Raw genomic sequence first — 20,909 nt, 5'->3', positions numbered from 1 at the left:
GTCATGTGTGGACCACATGTTTCTTCTTTATTTAATTTCCTCCGTCTCCTGTCCTCGCTAACCAGGGCCTGGCAGCTGCTCTATCATCAGGCACCTTTTCAGACCAACCCTCTGTCCCTCTGCTGGCGGTGTCGGTGTCCTTCAGAGCTGTGCCCAGGGAGGGACACAGAGGCCACTGCAAGATCCAGCACCACTGCCTCCATGTCATAGATGGAGGCTGGGCCTCTCACCCAGGGCGTTCAGCTGAGAATGTCACAGAGCCAGCTCAGGTGCCTGAGCTCTCACCTCCCACGGGAACTCTGGAGACTGTTTGTGGGCTGACTGGATGAAGGATGACTTTGTTTGCTGCTTCAGAGTCCCAAATCACCCTTCTTATCCTCTTCATTAAAAAAAATCAGTAAATACACGGTCCTGGCTACTTTTATGTCTACTTGACACAAGCTAGAATGATATGAGAGGGGGGAATCTCAACTGAGAAATGCCTCCATAAGATCCAGATGTAAGGCATTTTCTTAGTGATTGATGGGGGGGCTATTTCTAGGCTGGTGGTCCTGGGTTCTATGGGAAAGCAGGCTAAGCAAGCCATGATGAGCAAGCCAGTCAGCAGCACCCCTCCATGGTCTCTGCATCAGCTCCTGTCTCCAGGTTCCTGCTCTGTTTGAGTTTCTGTCTTGACTTCCTTCAGTGATGGACTACAACACTAGTGGAAGTGGAAGCCAAATGAACCCTTTCCTCCCCAACCTGCATTTGGTCATGGTGTTTCATCGCAGCAATAGAAACCCTAGCTAAGATATACACACAACATAAATTTGACTACCTTAATCATTTTTCAACATACTGCTTGGTGGCATGAACCACTTCACAGTGCTGTGCAGCAGGCCCCACCATCCAGCTCCAGGACCTTTTCATTCTCCCAAGCCAAAACTCAGTCTTCATGAAACACTGACTCCCCACACCCTCCCCAGCCCAGGAACACACCCTGCTACTTCCCTGTTTATGACTTGCCTACTCTAGGGGCTGCATGTGAGTGGCATCTGGCAAGGGTTTGTCCTTCTGTGTCTGGCTTATCTCTCTTGACATCGTGTCCTTCCGTGTCAGTGACTGGTGGAATGCCGTTACTTGTTGCTTTGTAAGGAGAGGCATTTTGTTGACCCATTTGTCTGCCAAGAGCCCTTTGGATTGCCTTGGTATTTTATCTACAGTACCTATAGCACCCTGAAATCGGTTCCAATCCTGTTGGGTGTATAGATAGCATAGATTGGCTAGATTACATTGCTTTATACCCCCACCAACACTGTCTAAGGCTTCCAGTTTCTCCATGTTGCTACCCAGACATCCCTCTACAAGCCCTTTCCTGGATAAGGTGGCCACCATGGTGCTGCTGTCAACAGTCGCATGGATGCAGGGTCTGCACCTTGTCAGGGCATGACAAGCTGTGACTGCGCTGAGACCTCTATGCCTGCACCTTGTTTCTGGGCAATTTCTTCACAGCTCAGCCTCCTTCATGACTCTGCAATACCCATCTTCCCCCAAGTCAAGCTCTCACCAGCTGGTGCTTGGCAGCCTCCCGGATCCAGCGGATGTTATCCATATACTGTAGCTTAACAGATGCCTTCACTGTAGGGAGAAAGGGGAGGGGTATTTCAGGCCCTGGAAGCTGCTGCCAGGGGCCCCAACTCTTTTCTGCTGGATGTTTGCCACAGGTACCTGGAGACCTCAGGTGATTCCCCTTACGCTAGCCGTCCTGAATCTGGGAACCAGTGCACCTAACGTATGGGCCTGTGCAGCCCATCCCTGATGCATTCACCCCTCAAAGAACAACTATTGAGTATCTATTGTATACCAGACACCAGGCCAGGCACAGGAACAAGAACCACAGTTGGCTATGAAGAAGAGTGTGATGAGCTGGTTACTGGGGTGATGCATCATGGGAATAAAGGCTCCCCAAGAAAGGGAAGGTCAGAGGTTTCAGTGCTGAGAAGCTCTGTGGGAACAGAATTCTAGAGGGAGTATCCAGGATGAAAGTTCGAAAGTGGGAGTGCTTGGACTACCCGAGGAGGAGGCAAGAGGAGGAGGGTGGCCATGGTGACAGCAGTCTGAGCAGCTCATGAGAGCAGACTGGTAAAGGTGAGAGCCAAGACTCAGTGGACCGCACAGAGAACATCGGTATCTTACTTAAACAAACTCGCACTTTGAAAATCATGTTTGGGGTGAAGGTGCTCTTGAACCCATCACTGCTTGTTACTCTACGGCCCTGTACTGTGGTCTGTGCCCTGGAGGTCCTCGGCATCTGTCTGCTCTGCCTGATGGAAGCTCCTCAGGCTAGAGTGTCCCTGCTCGGTGAGAGCAGGTCATATTGCAGCTGGACGCTGGCTGTGCTGGGGATTCTTAGCCATCACCTCTGTAGGTGTGACAGCACTCTGCTTCTTGCGGAGCACTGGGTGGTAGCCATCCAGCTGACATCCAGCTGTCCTGCTTAGGGACAGGCAGCTGTTCTGAGCTAGAGACGCTGGGAAGGCAGTGGACCAGATTTCCCCGTGTAAAACCGCAGCTACTTCCTTCGACTTGGTCTGGCCTCCTCTTTGCACTTGACTGACAATGACAAGTCCATTAGAAAGGACAATGTGCTTCAAGAAGGCAGCAGGGACATGAAGACACAGGAAGACCACAGTCACCCAGCTAAGAGGCAGAACCAAACCTCTGCATCTATGATTAAGATGAGCTCAAGGGCCCAGTGCTCAGAGAACTTGAGCATTAGGTGAGTGCCAATGGGGGTAGCAGGCTCACAAAAGACAGCCGAAGTGAATGAGAAGTGTTCCTGAAACACATCCAACAAGGCCAAGGCTCCAGTGACTCCCTCCCCTACTCCTGGAGAGTGGGGCCTGCAGGAGAGCGGCTGGGTCAGAGAGGGCCAGCAGCTTATCAACATCCAGCAAACCCCAGGGATTGTGGGCCTGGTTGCCAGCCTGGGGCACTACTGGAGGATGATGGGACTTTTAAGAGATGGAAGGAAGTGAGATCACTGGAGGTGTAGCCTTGAAGGAGATGTTGGGGCTACTCTTCCCTTTGGCTCCTAGGGGTGTTCCACTCCAAAACTGTGGGGCCAACTGACCACTGCTGAAGCCTTTGAAGCCAAGAGCCAAAAGAAAACCTCCTCCATTTAAGAAGGCTGGCTCACTCAGGTGTTTGTCACAGTGACGGATAGTCAACTGACTTAAAGTTACTTGTGCCTTGCGGCCAGCAGGTACAGAGGCAGAGGTGAGCAGAGGGTTGGAGGGCAGAGCCCGATGTGTGTGTGTGTGTGTGTGTGTGTGTGTGTGTGTGTGTGTGTGTGTGTGTGTAAGCTTCATGCTCTGAACAGTTTTGAGAGAGCAAGGCCTGAAAGTGCCCGAGGTCCCCTTGTGCAGCAACCTGTGATCCTGAGATTCATGTAGAATAAGACACTAGCCACCAGGTATCCTACAGAAAGAAGCAGGGGATTTGGGAGACCAACCGTTCTTGAGTACCACCCACCCAGAAGAATCACCTCCATCGTCAATGATTTTCTCCAGCACAGATGTGGCCAGATGATCGGTGACAGCCAGGTCCTGGGGGTCCCCTGATGTGCATACCCAACGGAAGGGCCCAAAGCCCTGGGAGAATATGTCCCTGCAAGAACAAATGTCTCTTTAGCCACAACCTCCTGGGCTGCCTGCACCTTCTTGCTGAGCTGGGGAGTGGCATGTAGGCAGGCCTAGGGAAGATGGGCAGCATCCAGAATGAGCTCAAAACTGTCGGCCTCTAAGCAAAGAGTCTTAGAGGACCTCCTTGCTCCTCTGCCTCCTCCTTGGCCTCTGCTCTTATCTCTAAACTTATACTTTTCCAGCGTCAGAAACAGGGAAACAAGACAAAGACAAACAGATGTTTTCTCACACTACCCTTAGGAAGACTACATAAAAACCTAAAGTAAACAGTTGAGAAAAGTGGGTAAATGTGTACACTGGGCCTGGCCTTCCCTGGTGACTCAGCTTCTGCAGCAGTTGAAGTGGGACAGAGGGATGCTATAGCCTTGGGCCATGCTAGCTCCATACTTGCCAAGCACAGCTGAGTTTATCCCTGCGGTCTCTTTCCTGCTTCTCTTCCCTGGGGAAAATCCAGTTGCTCTGGACCCCAGTGTCCCAGCCCACCCTTGGCTCTGCTCCCACCCACAGCAGTAAAGGTCAGAAGGCAACTTCTGCCTCTCTGGACTCCATCCAGAGATGTCTTACATCCTTCTCTGTGCACACTGAAACCTGTGAGTCTAAAAGTCCAGACTCCCTGATTGGTCTACTTGGCTCTGGTTCCTGCAGGGTCCCCCTACTTCCCCATTTCTCTTGGGGTGCTGGCCCTTCTCAGACTGGCCCTGAACAGCCGGATGGCACAAGGCCTTCAAGCCACGGTAGGTCCTGGTCTTCAGGATTGAATCGTCATGCGAAGGACAGCTTCCTGGCCACATCATTTAGGAAAATGAGTGGGTACCTGGCAGGGTGGTGTGCACAGGGAATGACCTTGGTCACCAGGCCCTTTGGTTCCCTGTCCTCTCACTGAGGCCCTGCAGAAGCCACCTCTGCACTTGTGTGCTATGTGGAAATGCTGTGACCACTGCTTGGCTACTTCCCAACTGGGTGAGGTCTCAGCACACAGCCCTGTGGTGATCAGTGTTGGAGGTTCTAAGTCCTGAGGGGGGCAGAAAAGGTACTAGACACCCCCAAAATGGAACCTCCATCACTCACCCCATAATGTGCTGGACATAGGAGGGGTAGCGGAATTCCATCTTGTTGGCTCCTTTCTTCTCTACATCTGCTCCTGTGGAGTCGTCCATCTGTGTGAGCATTCATGGCCACACAGACAGTGACTTAAACAAGGGGCCCTGGGAAAGGCTGGGAACAGAGTCTCAAGATCTTTCCTTAGGCAAAATAAGAGGAGAAAAAGCCGCGTGCAGCCCTGGATGGTACACTGCCATCTGTGCGGTCTAGGTGTAGGGTACAGACATATGAGCTCACGGACTCAGTGTCAGCCCTAGAGGCACCACGCAGAGGACCTCATCCCGTTAGGTCTGCAAGTGGCCCTGCAAATGGCCATGAAAAAAGGCCTGGAAGGAGTCAATCTTTTGCGGACTCTGGGCCTTTTATATTTTTAAAATGTAAGGAGAAGTTGAGGCCCAGAGAGGCCCAGCTGCCTGGCCGGCCCAGCTTCAAGAAGGGAAAACTGGGTAAAGGCACAGTGAGAGCTCTTGGGTACTCACTGGGTGACCGTGTGGCTGAGCTATGGGTGTGCAATGGGGAGAAAACAGTTTCCCCAGGTGTGCTCACACAGGCCCCAGACACCACTTGGCCAGCCTCCCTCCCTGCCTACCTGCTCTCTGAGCCTCCAAGAGGAAGGCGTTACCGTAGTCCCAAAAGTAGAACTTCTCCTGGGCCAACCTGTTGATGGCTGAGACATGCCTCCTCAGGCTGTAACAAACAGGTGATCAGCAGCCCCCGACCTGCCCTCCAGTTCCGCAGCCCCACCTCATCAAACTTCCTAAGGCCTTCTAAACCCAGTGCCAGAAAAGTCCCCTCTAGGACCAGCCTCCTTTAGCTCACTGTGACCCCTCCCAGCACCACTAATTCCCATGTCTACTTAAAACCCTGAACCCCTCAAAACCCCCTGTCTTGTAGTGCCCCTCTAAACCAGAATTCTCCATCGGACCCTGAGGTCCAATGTACCAGACAAGGGTACTTCGGGTGTCCTAGCGTGTACCCAGCACAGACATGCAAGCTGCCTTTGATTTGACAAATATCAATTCAGATTGCCCCATCATTCCCAAAAGTACTGTGCCCACAATCCCCTCTGAAAGAAGGAAGCTGAGACTCAGAAAGGTTAGGATCCCGCAGGCCCTGCTGTCCTGCCCTGCACCCACCTTTCCTGCACCAGGTGCTTGAAGGCAGCTGGGTTGGAGGACATGAGGCTCTGGGCCTCTGAGAAGCTAAGCTGCACAGGGTAGTAGCCACCATTGAACGGGTTGTGACAGGATGTCTGGTCCGACCCGAGATCCACCAAGAGCTCCCCCGTGGTGTCCAGTTCATGGACCAGGCGCTCCCTGGGGAAGTGGTGGGGTGGTCAGAACAGGGCAGGCAAGCATGGGCTGGGGAGACCCAGCCAGCCGAAACTGCAGCCCACATCTCCCCGGCCACACCTTGTAGGTAGTGTCTACTTTCTCCTTTGCAACATGCATGGACAGAAAGGCTGTGTGTCTGGGTGAGGATCATGACCTTCCCAGGAGTTACAGGGCTGAGATTCAGAGCTTGTGGCTTGGAAGCCCTTGGTTAGCACCGCTGAGGTACTCAAGCCACTGATTTCCACTTACCAAAGATCCACCACGTTGCCATGGTAGCCAAGGCTGAGCACCTCCTTCTTTTTCCTTGCTTCCCTAGAAGGACACAAGAGCAGAGCAGCTGACCCACACCTGTCCTCAGCCGCCCTGGATGTAGCTGCTGTGCCTATACACAGGGAGCTCAATGCTGGCTGAATGTGACAGGCTTAAGAGGTCACCTAGGCCTGTGTGTAAGTGTGGGCTTGTGTGAGAGAGTGGGACCATGTGAGAGTGGGTTTATGTGAGTGTGTGGGCCTGTGTGTGATTGGAGGCCTGTGTATGAGTGTGAGCCTCTGTGACTATGGGCCCGTGTGTGACTGATGGCGCGCGCGCGCGCGCGCGCGCGCGCGCGCGCGTGTGTGTGTGTGTGTGTGTGTGTGTGTGTGTGTGTGTGTGTGTGTGTATGGGCCTGTGTGCAACTGTGGGCCTACGTGTGAGTATGAGTCTGTGTAAGTGTGGGCCTGCATGGGTCTGTGTGAGTTTGGACCTGAATGAGTGTGGGCCTGGAGGCATGAGCTAGGGTGAGGTATGTTCTCTCATACTCCATGATACATGAAAAGGAAAAACACATGCTGGAATGTCCCAGTTGGTCGAGCTGAGCTGCAGTGGTTACTGGAAAATGGGTGTCTCAGCCCTAATAAGCTCTTCATAGAACTCACTTCTGGGGTAGGACATGCAAGTGGTAGGATTTACCAATGGTGATTCCAAAATAATTTGGAGAAATAGAAATAGATAAGAGGATGAATATAATTAAGCCAGTCACGGTACATACATCTCAATTCCAGTATTTTGGAGGGGAATGTAGGAGAGTCTCAAGTTCAGAGCCCCATGGCTGCCCACAAGCCAGCAGCAGTAATCCCTGGGAAATGGACTCTCTAGAGACCCCTCCCATGATGCTTCCCCAGTGAAGCCTCCAGACGGCACCTGTGGCTGGACATCAGGTACTGAACAACCCTAGCCACGCTTCCTCCCCTGCCTCCAATGCCCAGGGTCAAGTGCTCTGAGTCCTGTGCAGCCAACTGTACCTGAGTCTCACAATGCAGTGGTCCAAGCTGTCAGTCACCTCCATCAGCCAGCCTTGCCGGTGGCGCTTTACAAGTGCAGCTTTGTCAACCTGAGGTCACAGGACACAGGCCATCCATTACACACATCACTCCTGAACAACCTCTTGAGAGGCGCCACCCCGTGCACTCCCACCCCACTTTCATGATGCAGCCTCAGGGCAGTCACTACAGCCAATGGGAGCAAAGAAGGAGCTTCCGAGACAAGACTTTCCTACTGAGATAGTCAGCCAGACCGGACACGTCTCTTCGCCCTTCTTCCTGCTTTGCATGTGGATGGCACAGCTGGCTGGTGCAGCGATTTTCATCTCCGTGAGAGAAACCCAGAAGAATCTAGAGGCGCTAGCACTGACATCATTGAGCTGCTGAGCCAATACCAGCTCTGTCAGTTACATGATAGTTACATGAGAAAAATAAAACTCCTGTTTACGTAAGCGGCTACAGATGGCCTGTTACCTGCAGCCCAGCACAGTTCTAGCAAAGCTCAGACATAAGCAAGACACAGGCAGTGTCAACTAAGCCCAATTACACGGTGTGTCCCCAAGACTTAGCTCAAAGCTCCTTCCTCCTGCTGCCCCTGCTTCCCTCCTTGACCTTGGCATCTTCCGAACAGATGTGAGTCACTAGGGCAAGGCCCCTGTGCACACCTCTGTGAAGGAGTGGCTTGTCTGCCTCCTCCATCCATCCAATGTCAGCTGCTAAAGCTAGGGGAGGGGTGCTCTATACTAATTCAATTCACAAATATTTATTCTCTGTCATCTAGGTTCCTCATCGGAAGGGGCCGGACCCCGGAAGCAATGGCTGTACATACACCAGTACAACTCTGTGGACTGGAAGTTAGTGGGCATAGAACATGGAGGGTGGTGGGCACTGTGCAAGCCGGACCCGTGTGTTGCCACAGGGCCCCATCCAGTGAGGTAGTACAAGGCTTTGTGGAGGAGGTGAGGGGGTTCGGTAAAAGAAATCAAGAAGAGAGTGGGGTGTGGGAAGAGTGGAAAGGTGTGGAGGGCAGAGATGGAAAGGATAGAAGGAGACGGAGAGGGAGGAAAGCAAGCAAGCAGAGAAGTGAATGAATGAATCAGGGAGTTTGGAGGGACAGGCAGCGGCTCCCCAGATCACCTCTGCGATCACTCCGATGCATCCAACGATGGCTGCAGCCTTGGCTTGAGCCCCACTCATCCCACCAAGCCCAGAAGTGACGAAGACCTTCCCTGCCAAGTCCTCGATGCCCAGGTACCGCCGACCAGCATTCAGCACAGTGAGCTGTAGGCAGGGGAGGCAGGGTGCTTATTGTCCACTCCTGGCAGGTCCACCTGTAGGGACCCGCCACTCATCATGTGTGCCCGTCTCTCACCACTGTGCCATGGACAATTCCCTGGGGACCAATGTAGCAATAGCTGCCCGCTGTCATCTGGCCATACCTGAGCAGAGAAGAAAAGGGCAGTGCTTAGGATCTTTAGATGAAACCTTGAACCACCCTCAAAGGTTCTCCTACATTCTCCTTCCTTAGAACTAGAGACAATTGTGTTAACCAGAATAAGCCAGAGTCAGAGTCAGAAAGACAAACATCGCATATTTTCACTTATATGTAGTGTGTGTGTGTGTGTGTGTGTGTGTGTGTGTGTGTGTGTGTGTGTGTGTGATGAAGAGTAGAAAGAGGACTATGGGGGTGGGGAGGAGATCTAAAAGGGAAGAAATGAGAGTGTGTGTGTCGTGAAAGCAGAAGGGGGCTGCTTAGGGAAGAAAGGGGGCTAGCAAGAAGGAGAGACAGGCATCAGGGAATAGTCGGGAAGATGAATAAGAAGTCACTATAATGCGGCTGGAGAGAAAGCTCAGTGGTTGGGAGCACTGGCTGTTCTTGCAGAGGACCCAGGTTTGGTTCCCAGCACCCACATAGCAGTTCACAGTTATCCATAGTTCCAGTTTTAGAGGCTTGAACACCCTCTTCTTGCCTCCCTGGACACTGCATTCATGTGGGGTGCACAGACATCCACACAGGCAAAACACTCATACACATAAAATAAAAATAAAACTTAAGAAAATTACGTACATAATACATATTTATACGTGTATAAAAATGTCATAGTGAGCCGGGCGGTGGTGGCGCACGCCTTTAATCCCAGCACTCGGGAGGCAGAGCCAGGCGGATCTCTGTGAGTTCGAGGCCAGCCTGGTCTCCAAAGCGAGTTCCAGGAAAGGCGCAAAGCTACACAGAGAAACCCTGTCTCGAAAAACCAAAAAAAAAAAAAAAAAAAATGTCATAGTGAAACCTATTTCACTGTGTTCTAACCAAAACATTTAACAAGTTAAAGTAAGAATAAAAAGGTAAGGATGTAATAAGCTAAAGCCTCCTGTGCCCTCCTGCCTCCTGGTATTTTACAAACAGATTTTATTCCCCTAAAATCTGTCATACGATTAATTTTAAAAAATATTCATGGGGATGATTGGGCTCGGCGGAGCAAGACTGAACATGGGCCAGCATGCCCATACCACATGCTAGTGTCTATTCAGCCATCCACAAAGACATTCACGGCAAATTTATCAACAGTGGCCAATATCTGAAGCCATTGAAATGTCCACACATGGAGGAAAGAGAGAAATGAACTATGATGTAAGAACAGAGTGAGAAAAAAAGGACAGGATGTGTTTCTGCCACACACAACCCAGGGAAGGCATTGGGGCGTGAGAAAGCATGTTCTGCAAGATTCCATCCAGGTGACATCCAGTAGGCTTAACTGTGAGGCATCTTCCTACTGCAGCTGAACCCTGGGTGTGGCGCTGGACATGTGGCAAGGTGGTAGCAGCGAACACATGTCTGTGAGAATCCTTGTGTGGTGCACACCAGATGCCTGCTGTTGAATTACGTGAGTATGGGGCTCCATTCCGAAGGTGGTGTTTTAGTAGCTTGCCCCCCACAGCCTGCCCTCTGGTCTTTTCCAGATCAGCACAGGCCATGGCTTCACAGCAGATGACATTCAAAGGAATGGTTCTCTCCACCCTTCTGGGAAGCCTGTCGGCTCTGATTTTCTATGTGAGTGCCGTGACGTGGCCTCCTATAAGCTCCCTCCACCTGAGGACTCTGTCCACAGGGCAGAAAGCAGGCAGGAAGGCTGCGAGGTCATCAGACACAGATACTTCTAATATTAATAGATGCTGTCAAATTTCCAGTGATGTCATCGGGCGGCAGTGGCGCACGCCTTTAATCCCAGCACTCGGGAGGCAGAGCCAGGTGGATCTCTGTGAGTTCGAGGCCAGCCTGGTCTACAGAGCGAGTTCCAGGACAGGTACCAAAACTACACAGAGAAACCCTGTCTCAAAAAACAAAAAACAAACAAACAAACAAAAAAATTCCAGTGATGTCATCAGTACTGCCTGAGTGCGGCCATTGCTGTCACTGGATAATTAGCAAACAGTTTTGGGCAGTGTAATGGGGACAGTAGCATTTGCTGCTAGCTTAATTGCACTCTTTGCTGAAGACTAGGAGACTCTCAAGACCCTCTGCTGCATGTTTCTCAACGCTAGGGTCATCATCTCTTCTCTTAGATCCCTGCCTCTCAGTGGCTCTCCCCAGCCCCTTCTCTCCTCTGGCTAGAGGGTGTGTTGTCACAAGCCTGTGAGTGAATATCAAGTCTACCACACAACCACACTATACACCTGACCACCCAGAACCTCTGTTTTCTCTTCTAAAAATGGAGATATGCAGGTATGGTACACACTTATCATCTCAGCACTCAGAAGGCTGAAGCAGAAAGACCATGGATTCTTGCTTCCAGCAAGACCCTGTCTCAAAAAGATAAGGAAATACAAAGGTGGCCATGTTCCTTATCTCGAAAGACTGCATAAGTATCATAAATGTAAGAGGACAATGTTGGCGTAAAAGAGCTCATCTGGAGATGGTGAAACCCACTGTGAACCCCGTGGGGTCAGCTTCCTATGGAGCTCTGGAGCTGACATCCCAGGCATGATGGCAATATCCCAGTCCTGCAGACTGTGCCTCTGTCACTTGATAATTCTCACACAGTCCACTGTGACAGGACCTATGAATGTCCCCTCTGTCTAGACGAGGCCCAAATCCTAAGACTGGACAGGACATAGGCCCAGGGATGCACAGACTCTGGTCCTTGGGTCTCAACTAAAAGGCTGCATGGCACACCCAACTTACAGTATAGAGTTGCTGGACCAAAAGCTTTCTGCAGCTGAAGCAGGAGCCTTTAGGGGCACCCCTGCCCCAGCCCAATGTGCCAACCACTTTAACCAACAGCCTAAACCTGCTCCCCACCCTCCCTCACGGGATGTTCCCTGTATGGCTACCTGTGCCCCTCTGATGGCAGGAGGGTTTTGGTGTCCAGGTCTTCTCAGTTTCCTTACACAGTAAACCTTTTCCCATCTCTGCCACACTGCCTACTTTTACTCTGTACTGAGGATTGAACCCAGGGCCCCATGCATTCTGGGCAAGAGCTCTACCACTGAGCTACAGCCTCAGCTTCTCTTTGAAAAACACATTTTTTTTCTCACTAGCTAGCCCAGGTTAGCTTTGAACTCACACTGTATCCCAGCCAGACCTTAGCCTGCCTCAGCCTCCCAAGGAGCTGGGATGATAGGCATGTGCCACCAGACCTAATTTCTATCCTTTTGCAATTGGTGCCCCACATCTCCCTGTGGCAAACCCTCAGAGCCACAGCCAGACACGGTCTGACATCTATAGCTCTACCATTTTGGACTTTAGTCCCACCTGTGAAACAGTAGTGTGGGGACAATGCCAAGGCCATGGTGAGGGAGTAGTGGGCCAGGATGCGCTCCCTCAGCCCTCTGACCCCAGGCTGCTTCCACTGGAGCAGAAATAATGTCCAGGCCCAATAACATCAGCAAGACTCACAGAGGCTAGTTATAGCCAGCAACAGAGCGACTAGTTTTTCTGAGGCCCTGTTTTATTCCCCTCTACTAAAGGGTTCTATTTCAGAAGGCTGGTAAAGCCAGGGCACATCCTGGTGGTGGTAGTGAGGTTGTGCTGTGGTCACACTATGGACTGTCACCTGGAGGCTAAGTCGCTGGCTCCCCATTCTGCAGATTCCATTCTATGTGGTGTTTCCCTGAGTGATGATCCCAGAGGTCCACAAATATGTGAGCATCAGAACACCCTCTGTACCGTCCTAAAGACTGGACGCCTTGCAAGAAGGGTCGCGGTGCCACTGAATACTACAGAAGAGAGTGAATTGCCAGGTTGGTGCTCCACAGACCCCACGCTGTATTGTCAGTGGGGAAAGACAAAGTGCAGAGGCTGCCACAATGGTGACCCCAGCCCAGGGTTCATGGGCATGAAGAGTGTTTGGAAGGAGACAGGAGACATGGTCCCCTGGGGTCCCATGTGGGACAGGCTTTCCTTATTCAGTGCAGCCCCTTCCATGACATTTGATGAAACCTTTAGATGCAGAGCCTGAGTTAACTCTACAGCACATGGAAAGCTTTCACGCCCTATCAGTGTCCTGGAAGCTCTTCAGGTTGGCTACAGGGTCCTGTACCTGACGAGTCATGTCACATGGCTGCACAGTTTGTCGGAGCACATTCCACGGGGCACAGGGATGAGTGTGTCTCGTGGGAGAATCATCCATCAAAATCCTTTCCAGGGGCAAGTTCCAAGGCACTGCCCCCAGAAGACACCTAAATCCTCTGACACATAAATTCTGCATGTCAAACAGCCCACATCTGCACAGAACCTGCCATAGTTCACATCATGCAAACGCTGTTGTAGGTGGCTATGGTAACCACACTTGCTGTTCAGTGGACAACAGCAAGAAAATGCCTGCATCTGGTCAGTGTGGAATTTGATTTCAAACATTTTCAATCAGCAGCTGGATGACTGTACATGGAGATATACTTTCTTTCTTTCTTTCTTTCTTTCTTTCTTTCTTTCTTTCTTTCTTTCTTTCTTTCTTTCTTTCTTTCATTTTTTGGTTTTTCAAGACAGGGTTTCTCTGTTTAGCTTTGGTGCCTTTCCTGGATCTCACTCTGTAGAACAGGCTGGCCTCGAACTCACAGAGATCCACCTGGCTCTGCCTCCCGAGTGCTGGGATTAAAGGCGTACGCCACCACTGCCCCCAGATATACTTTCAAAAGGAAAAGAGACCCAAAACAAAGATCAAATCCCAGCCAGCAATATCCGCAATGGACTTTGAAGTTCATCCAAAGACAAGCTGGGTGGATGCATCAATGGCAGATAGACAGACATGCTAGAGCGAGAAGTTGTACTTGTTTTGGTTTGTTTGTTTGTTTGTTTTGACATAGGGTCTCTCTATTATGTAGCTCTGGATGTCCTGGAATTTGTTATTACAGACAAGGCTGGCCTTGAACTCACAGAGATCCACCTGCCTTTGCCTTTGTGAGTGCTGGGATTGAAGGCATGTGCCACCAAGCCTGGCCTCAGCAACTGTACTTTTACCACAGGATTTTGGTGGTATTCCCTGAAAATTGTTTTCAATTTTCTTTTTCATTAATAAAATCACCTTATTCTAACCATACAAAAGTTCTTTGAGCCGCACAGGGTCCAGACCTGGGCAAGTGTTTGTGTTTCTTAAATCAGCTGTGTGATGTTTTTATTTGTGAGCTAATTTTCTGTATGTTTGGGATTACTTAACAAAATCTTTGGTAACAATGGAATCCAAAATTGTATATTTCTTTGGCTCCATGTCTATAAAAAACAGCGCCAGGTGGTGGTGGCACACATCTTTAATCCCAGCACTCGGGAGGCAGAGGCAGGTGGATCTCTGTGAGTTCGAGGCCAGCCTGGACTACAGAGTGAGTTCCAGGAAAGGCGCAAAACTACACAGAGAAACCCTGTCTCGAAAAACAAAAAACAAAAAACAAACAAAAACAAAAACAACAAAAAAAAAAAAAACAAAAAAAACCCCCAGCATTTTACACAATGCTCCCAGGGTGCAGCTGTGTGAGAATGAAATGATTTTGTTACAGCGTGGTAAGTGTTTCCTGAAATCAGGCTTAACACAGTCATGTTATCTTATTGTGGAATGCAGCTAAAGGCGGACACCACAGCAGTGAGCAGACACTGGGACTTACATAGTTACTCCCAACGCAAACAGCTTCTCATACTCTGTCCTGGAGGAGTAGTTGGGAATGACCTAGAAAAGGAAGGAACCGAGTGTGAGCGGTGCAGTGTTGTCTGGACCTCCTCCTCACCCACAACATCCCCTTTCCAAGCCCAGTCCTGGGCAGGCCTCACGCCTGCCGCCTCAGACTCACCATCCCGTTGGTTATGACCAGGCGTGGGGCGCCAGGGCTGCTGGGGAAGAGGCCCAGCGGGTGTCCACTGTACATGACCAGAGTCTGTTCCTCCGTCATCTTCGACAAGTAGGACATGGTCAGCCAGAACTGGATGGACAGTGCACATGCAGGACTCTGTAAGTGCGAACTGGCACCCACATGGACCCCGTACCTTACACCCAGACCCAGGGATCCTTGCAGGTCTCAGTTGGTCCATCTTAGTGGCCTTGCTTGCCTAGATCCTCTTTAATCTCCAGGGTCTCCTGGTACATCCCATAATGCCACTCTACCCCTTCTCATAAGTGAAGCATCTCCAGGTGATTGCCAGTGCTGAAGCATCAGGCATCAGGCAGAGCCATGGACCTCTGAGTGCCTTCCAGGCCACCATACCTGAGCCCAGTTGCTGAACACCTGCCCATTTCCTCCGTAGGTCACCAGCTCCTGTGGAAACTGGAGAAGATGTGGCATCATCTGAGATGGGGCTGTGGACAGAGAGAAGCAGGGCCCCTACCTGCAGCTAGACTCAAAGAAGCAATGACATATAGGGACAAGGCAAGAAGCCTGAAGGGACACACAGCAGCCACCAGCCATGCTGGCTACGGAGCATAGCTGCCCAAGTGAAATACATCTTCCAAGTCAAGATTCCGTGTAAAAGGATAAGGGATCTCACTAATAATGTTAAGAGACACTATGGTAACTATTATTAAATCTGTTTATTTTCAGGTGGCCATTAGAAAGCTAAAATTATGGGTTCGTTTATATAAATATATTGCTGTTTTATATTTGTTTCTTGCTTTTGATTTTGCCCTATAGCTACAGAGAAAGGTCCAGGGGCTGTCTTATGCCAGCTTTGTATGTGCGTTGAAGGCTTACTAGCACTACTCAGGATCTCAGGTCATGTTTTTCTGGACTATGCGGGCCTCGGTTTCCCTGCCATTACCTGGGCCACAGCGGGGTCCAGATTGTTCATAATCATGTGCATGATGGCTGCAGCTGCTCGTGTCCGGCATGGGTACTGATCAATTGGGTAGGCCCTGCAAGGGGAAGTCCAGCATCAGGGGACAAGGGAACCCTCAGGCCTCCCACCCCACTACGATGCTGCCCTGGCCGAGCTGACAAGGCACCTGAGAGCAGTCCTTGGAAACACGGGGGAAATGGAGCACTAGAGCCATCCTGAGTCCCCACATGCCCAGAGTGGGAAGTCCAGTCCACTCCAGTCACTGTCCCTCTCTACTTCACGCCTGGGAGGACTCTGACCCCAAAGAATGGCTGCTTTCCAGAGCCTTCTGCCTTTGGGTGCTTAGTCATTTGTTCTTTCATTCACTCATCAAACGCTCCTGGGCAGCAATTCCATGGAGGGGGCAGGGGGTGCAGGGGGTGCGGGGACAGAAGGGCAGTGGCTCCTGTCTCAGGGGGACACAAGACTTCCTGGGCCATTTAGAACAAGTCTGGGTTTCTGGCAAGTTCAGAACAATGGTTCTCTCTGACACAAGCTGCAGCATCCAAAATGCAGATGCCTAGCTTTGCCTCAGGGCTGCTGAGCCTTAAGTCCAGTGAGGCCCAGAACTCTGTACTGTCAGAAAGCTTCCCATGATGCCGTGCGTGCCACAGTGTAAGAACTTCAATGGAGACCATGACAGATTTGAAGTCACCAACAGCCACACCCCATCTCCCTCTCACCAGCTCCTCCCTGCAGAGCAAGACACAGTGTCCCAGAGAGACTTTGTGCTCCAGAGTCAACAGGACTGAATGCAGGTTAGGGGTGCAGGCCAGAGACCTATCTGATGAGGACCCCATCCTCTGGCCAGGCAGGTCAGCTCCAGATCCCCCAAAAGACACCTCACTATCTACTTTCTCTGCACAAGGGTGTCAACTCACTGTGCTACCTCCACAGGTACCTCCTCAGCTCAGACAGACGGACCTCCTCTTCAGCCGTGGATTCCCTGAGGCTCCTGACTTCTGTACAGCCTTATCTGAAGCGAAACCCACGAGGGCTCACCTCATCTCAATGCTGGGGCAGAACCGGTACATGTAGATGTGTCCAAATTGTCGTAGCTCCTGGGCAAACTCCTGGGCCAACAGCTTCTGGACAGTGGGTGGGAAGTAGCGCAGAGCATTCTTCAGAGCCAGCTGGGGAGGAGGGGGTGAGAGGTGGCTGGGTTAAGGGCCCTGAGGCCCTCTGTGTTGTCCATTTTCCCTCCCCACCTGGATTGCCTCTGCTCCGCTCAGAAACTGGTTGAGCCACTCTGAGAACACCTGCTCTGTCTTCTGGAAAGACTTCCCTGATGGCTGCTGGCCCCTTATATGAAGGCAGACACCAAGCTTTCTCCTCTTGGTCCCATCTGCCCCTGGGGCTGCAGTCTCAGAGGAGGAAAGCAGAAGCCGCTGTAAGACCAGGGAAGGCACCTACCTTGGTAAATGGTACAGAGGCTGCGTTCTGGGACAGGCAGACTTGGGCAGTGTGTATAGCTGATATGGTAGCCACTCTAATGACCCCACCATGTCCACACTCGCATCCACCAACTTGCACATTGCCTTACAAGGTGAAAGGCACTTTTCACAAATAACTTGGTTAGGGATCTTGGGAATGTTCTAGAATATCCAAGTGAAAAGTCCCATAATCATGAAGGTCCTTGTCAGAGGACAAGGGACAGCTAGTATCAGAGGAGATGTGAGGACCAAGCTGAGTGTCGGTGTGGCGCGGTGTAGATTTAGAATGTCGTGTTAGAGGTAAAGCGGCATGCACAGAGGATTTTCCCAGCAGCACCGACGTACCCTGCTTCCTCCTTGACTGTCTTTATAAAGTGGGAGTGACATTAGAGCCCATCTTCTAGGTACTAATGAACTGGCATGGTTAGTATGGTGTTGGGCTCACCCATGGGCTCTGTGAGTGCTAGATCCCAGAACTGTCACCTGCCACGCTCACGGACCTCTGCCCTGTCCCATGCTGCCTGGGGTCCCTACAGAAATGCTTATACAATCCTGGCATGGGAGGGGTTGTGTTAACCACCAAGCCATGCCCCTATTCAAAAACCTTCACGGGTCCCCACTGCCTGTCTGGCGACACCCACAGTGGCCTGGGCATTCTGGGTCTTCTCAGTCATGCTGCATCTGACTCTCCCAGCTCTATTTGCATGGGGTCTCCTCCAGTTCCCACATTTTGGAAGGTCCATCTCCGCCTTCCCATGCACTGTTTCTCATATCTCCAAATGGGCCTCCTTTCCCTTCTAGAAACCGTGTCCAAGTGCCACAGTCACCTCTGCCAAAAAGTCCTCCTAGGTCCCTTGTAGGATATGGGGTTGGCTTCTTAACAAATGTTCTTGTCCATGGATTCAATGCACACATGCTGGTGTTGCTGGAACCTAGAGATCGTCCAAGGGAGTCCCACACTCAAGCTCAGATGGTGTATTGGCAAAGACAGACCCACCATGGCAGACCCACCATGGGGAAGGGCCCTCAGGATAGTGTGTTAATAGAGACAGGCATTCAGACCCACCATAGTGAAGGGCTCAGCTGTGGCATTTGATGCCCAGCACAGTGCAGTGGATGAGGCTGGATGTTGGGGAGAAGGTCACTGAGAGAAACTGCACACAGGGTATACGAGAAGGTGCTTCGACCAGAACTGCTTGTGTTGTGAGACACACCGTGAAGGCTGAACAAGCCTGTGCTGAGTGTACACTGGTTAAGTGTAACAGGCAGCACTTCTTACTTAAATAGAGAAGTGCCAAAGAAAAGCAGGAAACGAAGCCCCCAGTCCATCCAAACGATGAAAGAACGGAATAGTGTGTAGTAGTGGAAACAAGGGAGAACTCAAAATATGCACACCTGAACACACATGGGCACACACAGGAACATGCACACTCACACGTGCAAGCACACACAGAGATGTGCAGATACACACACAGACACACACAGACACACACAGACAGACAGACAGACACACAGACAGACAGACACACAGACACACAGAGACATGTAGACACACATGCACAGCTACACACACACACACACACACACACACAGACACACACACAGACACACACACAGACACACACACACACACACACACACCCCACATGGGAAGCAAGTCAATGAAAGAGAAACTGTTACTGGTTTTGGGGCTCCGCCTCAGAGGGAAGACTTAACCCTTCCCCAACTCTAACACCCCAGGTCTGCACGTCACCGTTCCTTTCAGGGTGCTGCATCCTTCAAACACATGGTGACACACAGGAACGAAACTGAAGGGGCCCAATCTCTCAGTTCCTGGCTGCCCTTCTGCCACCACAAAACACCGTGGAGGCTGATCACTGTCAGCCACAAGGGTGTCAGCAGAGGCCCGCAGGTGGCAGAGCCGTGCCAGCTCTTGCGGCTGAGCTGGTGTCAGCAGGGAGGTGACCAAGGGGGAGGAACATGAATGACAACAGAGACAGGGGCTCAGTAGAATCAGACAGGGCAAGTCAAAAGGCAGGGCGCCCCACCCCCACCTGCCCAACCTTGTCCTCCCTCTCTCCAGCACAGCCCTGACTTGCCTGGTGCCGCCCCATTTTCCAAGACCCTCAGTTCCTTTCCTGCTCTCTCTCCCAGCTCCTGTTCACCAGTAACCTGCCCTAGCAGCTCCTAAGCATACTTCCTGCCTGTGGGCAGCTTGGAGAAAGCTTGGGGGTGGTCTCCCCCAGGACAGCAGTCCCTGGGTGAGGGTGGGGATGGGGGTCCTCATTCAGCCTTCTATACTTCTGTGTCCTTCATGTCTGACAGCTTGGAAAGTTCTTGGGCCTACATCCTTTGGGCAAAGAGAGCCATCAGGTGAGGCCCTACCTGGACTGCCGTCCCTCCCGGCCCTGCTGTGTCCTTGATGGAGACCACACAGCTGCAGTCACTGGGAGCTTTGGCGGAGGGACAACGGAAAACTGGTACAGAGGACATGAGAGTTACTCAGTGTTTGCGGCGGGGCAAGGTTCATGTGAAGCTGCTGAGCTAGGGCCACTTCACACCCTGCCTCTTCCTCTCCCTCGCTAGAGGTGGCCACAGCACCACCACAGAGTGTTTGGGTGACCTTGAGCCCCAGTGACCTCATCCAGAAGTGGGGAGCCCAATTCCAAGCCGAAGGTAACTCCAGGGTGGCTTCACCTGAAGAATATCAGGTGACAGACCCTGACACATCCCCTCACTCTTCTCTGGGAGCTGGTGGGGACAGGGTGGGCAGCTGAGGTGTGGAGAGAAGATACCCTGACCGTCTAAAAGACATCAAAGGGCCCCAGAGCCCTGGAGGACTGGGTAGCAGCTGTTACCTGCTCTTCTGCAGGGCTGAGGCCGGGAGTCCTGACGGGAGCGTGTGGCACCCCAGCCCAGCGCCCCCGGTTCTCAGGGAGAGGTTGTAGGGGCAGGCCAGAGCACAGTTCCTGGAGGCTGGACATGTCTGCAGACTGAGGCGGAGGCCAGCACGAAGTGACTGGGCAGTCAGGGGCAAGCAGGGTGGGAATAGACAGTCCCAGGGCCACCTCCTCCAGCCTCTCATTGGGTACAGAGAGAGCACAAAGGGCAGGTCATTTGGACCACTGGTTGGTAGGCAGGCTGCCTGAGTATTACTGGGAGTAGAAGCTCCTTTAAGGGCAGGCTCAAGTTAGATGGAGTTTGGAGGGCTGGTGGGTTCTGAGGTTGAGGTTTTCTCAGTCTTAGAGGATGTCACATAGGTAGCAATGTTGGAATATGTGTCTTGATGATGGGGAGTCATGTGACATTGAACCTAGCTCAAACTCTACAGAATCGAGTCCCTTGTACCCCCCTCCCTAACATTTGAGCAGGAAGGGGTCAGAAAACAGGTGTGGTAACAGCTCTCCACACCCTCAGCATTCCCTAATCATTAACAGCTCAGCAAGAAAGCCTTCCTCATCATCCTGGCCTCGGACCAGAGGCCAAAGCTGGGTGTCACTCCCCTCCCCCCAGCCAGGAAGGGCCCACCTTTGAGTCTCAGTGGTCCCAGTAAGTGACCACTGCTGGCCAACCTTGTGGTCTTTGCCCTGTCCCTATGTACACAGGTGGGTGGTGACCAACTCCTCCCTCTGCACAAAAAGGTCATGACCCAGCCTTAGGCAGAGTGGGAAGGTGACCCACTGGGTCGTTTGAGCAGTACACAAGATGGCTGAAGCCTTGCAGTGGTCCTCAGAGCTCAAGTCCCATTTCACTGATAAGGAAACTGAGGT

At 51.7% G+C, this 20,909-nt stretch overlaps 1 protein-coding gene across 1 annotated transcript in view; it reads right to left on the bottom strand.

Moving 5' to 3' along the window:
• Nucleotides 1-20,123, bottom strand: part of Uroc1 (urocanate hydratase 1) — a 38,605-nt gene extending 18,482 nt beyond the window's left edge. Inside the window, exons 1-15 of the mRNA XM_052719053.1 lie at nucleotides 19,998-20,123; nucleotides 16,709-16,839; nucleotides 15,650-15,743; nucleotides 15,100-15,159; nucleotides 14,689-14,817; nucleotides 14,506-14,567; nucleotides 8,789-8,855; nucleotides 8,554-8,697; nucleotides 7,399-7,487; nucleotides 6,368-6,430; nucleotides 5,921-6,100; nucleotides 5,374-5,471; nucleotides 4,752-4,824; nucleotides 3,527-3,648; nucleotides 1,547-1,617 (exon numbers count right to left, since the gene is read on the bottom strand). Coding sequence (XP_052575013.1) covers nucleotides 1,547-1,617; nucleotides 3,527-3,648; nucleotides 4,752-4,824; nucleotides 5,374-5,471; nucleotides 5,921-6,100; nucleotides 6,368-6,430; nucleotides 7,399-7,487; nucleotides 8,554-8,697; nucleotides 8,789-8,855; nucleotides 14,506-14,567; nucleotides 14,689-14,817; nucleotides 15,100-15,159; nucleotides 15,650-15,743; nucleotides 16,709-16,839; nucleotides 19,998-20,123 — 1,509 coding nt within the window. The remainder of the gene's footprint in view (nucleotides 1-1,546; nucleotides 1,618-3,526; nucleotides 3,649-4,751; nucleotides 4,825-5,373; nucleotides 5,472-5,920; nucleotides 6,101-6,367; nucleotides 6,431-7,398; nucleotides 7,488-8,553; nucleotides 8,698-8,788; nucleotides 8,856-14,505; nucleotides 14,568-14,688; nucleotides 14,818-15,099; nucleotides 15,160-15,649; nucleotides 15,744-16,708; nucleotides 16,840-19,997) is intronic.
• Between the last annotated feature and the right edge of the window lie 786 nt (nucleotides 20,124-20,909).

This window comes from Peromyscus californicus, unplaced genomic scaffold (assembly GCF_007827085.1).
Source record: "Peromyscus californicus insignis strain IS unplaced genomic scaffold, ASM782708v3 Scaffold_6__1_contigs__length_162567912, whole genome shotgun sequence".
Taxonomy (NCBI): domain Eukaryota; kingdom Metazoa; phylum Chordata; class Mammalia; order Rodentia; family Cricetidae; genus Peromyscus; species Peromyscus californicus.
This window is presented reverse-complemented; position numbering and strand designations above follow the sequence as displayed.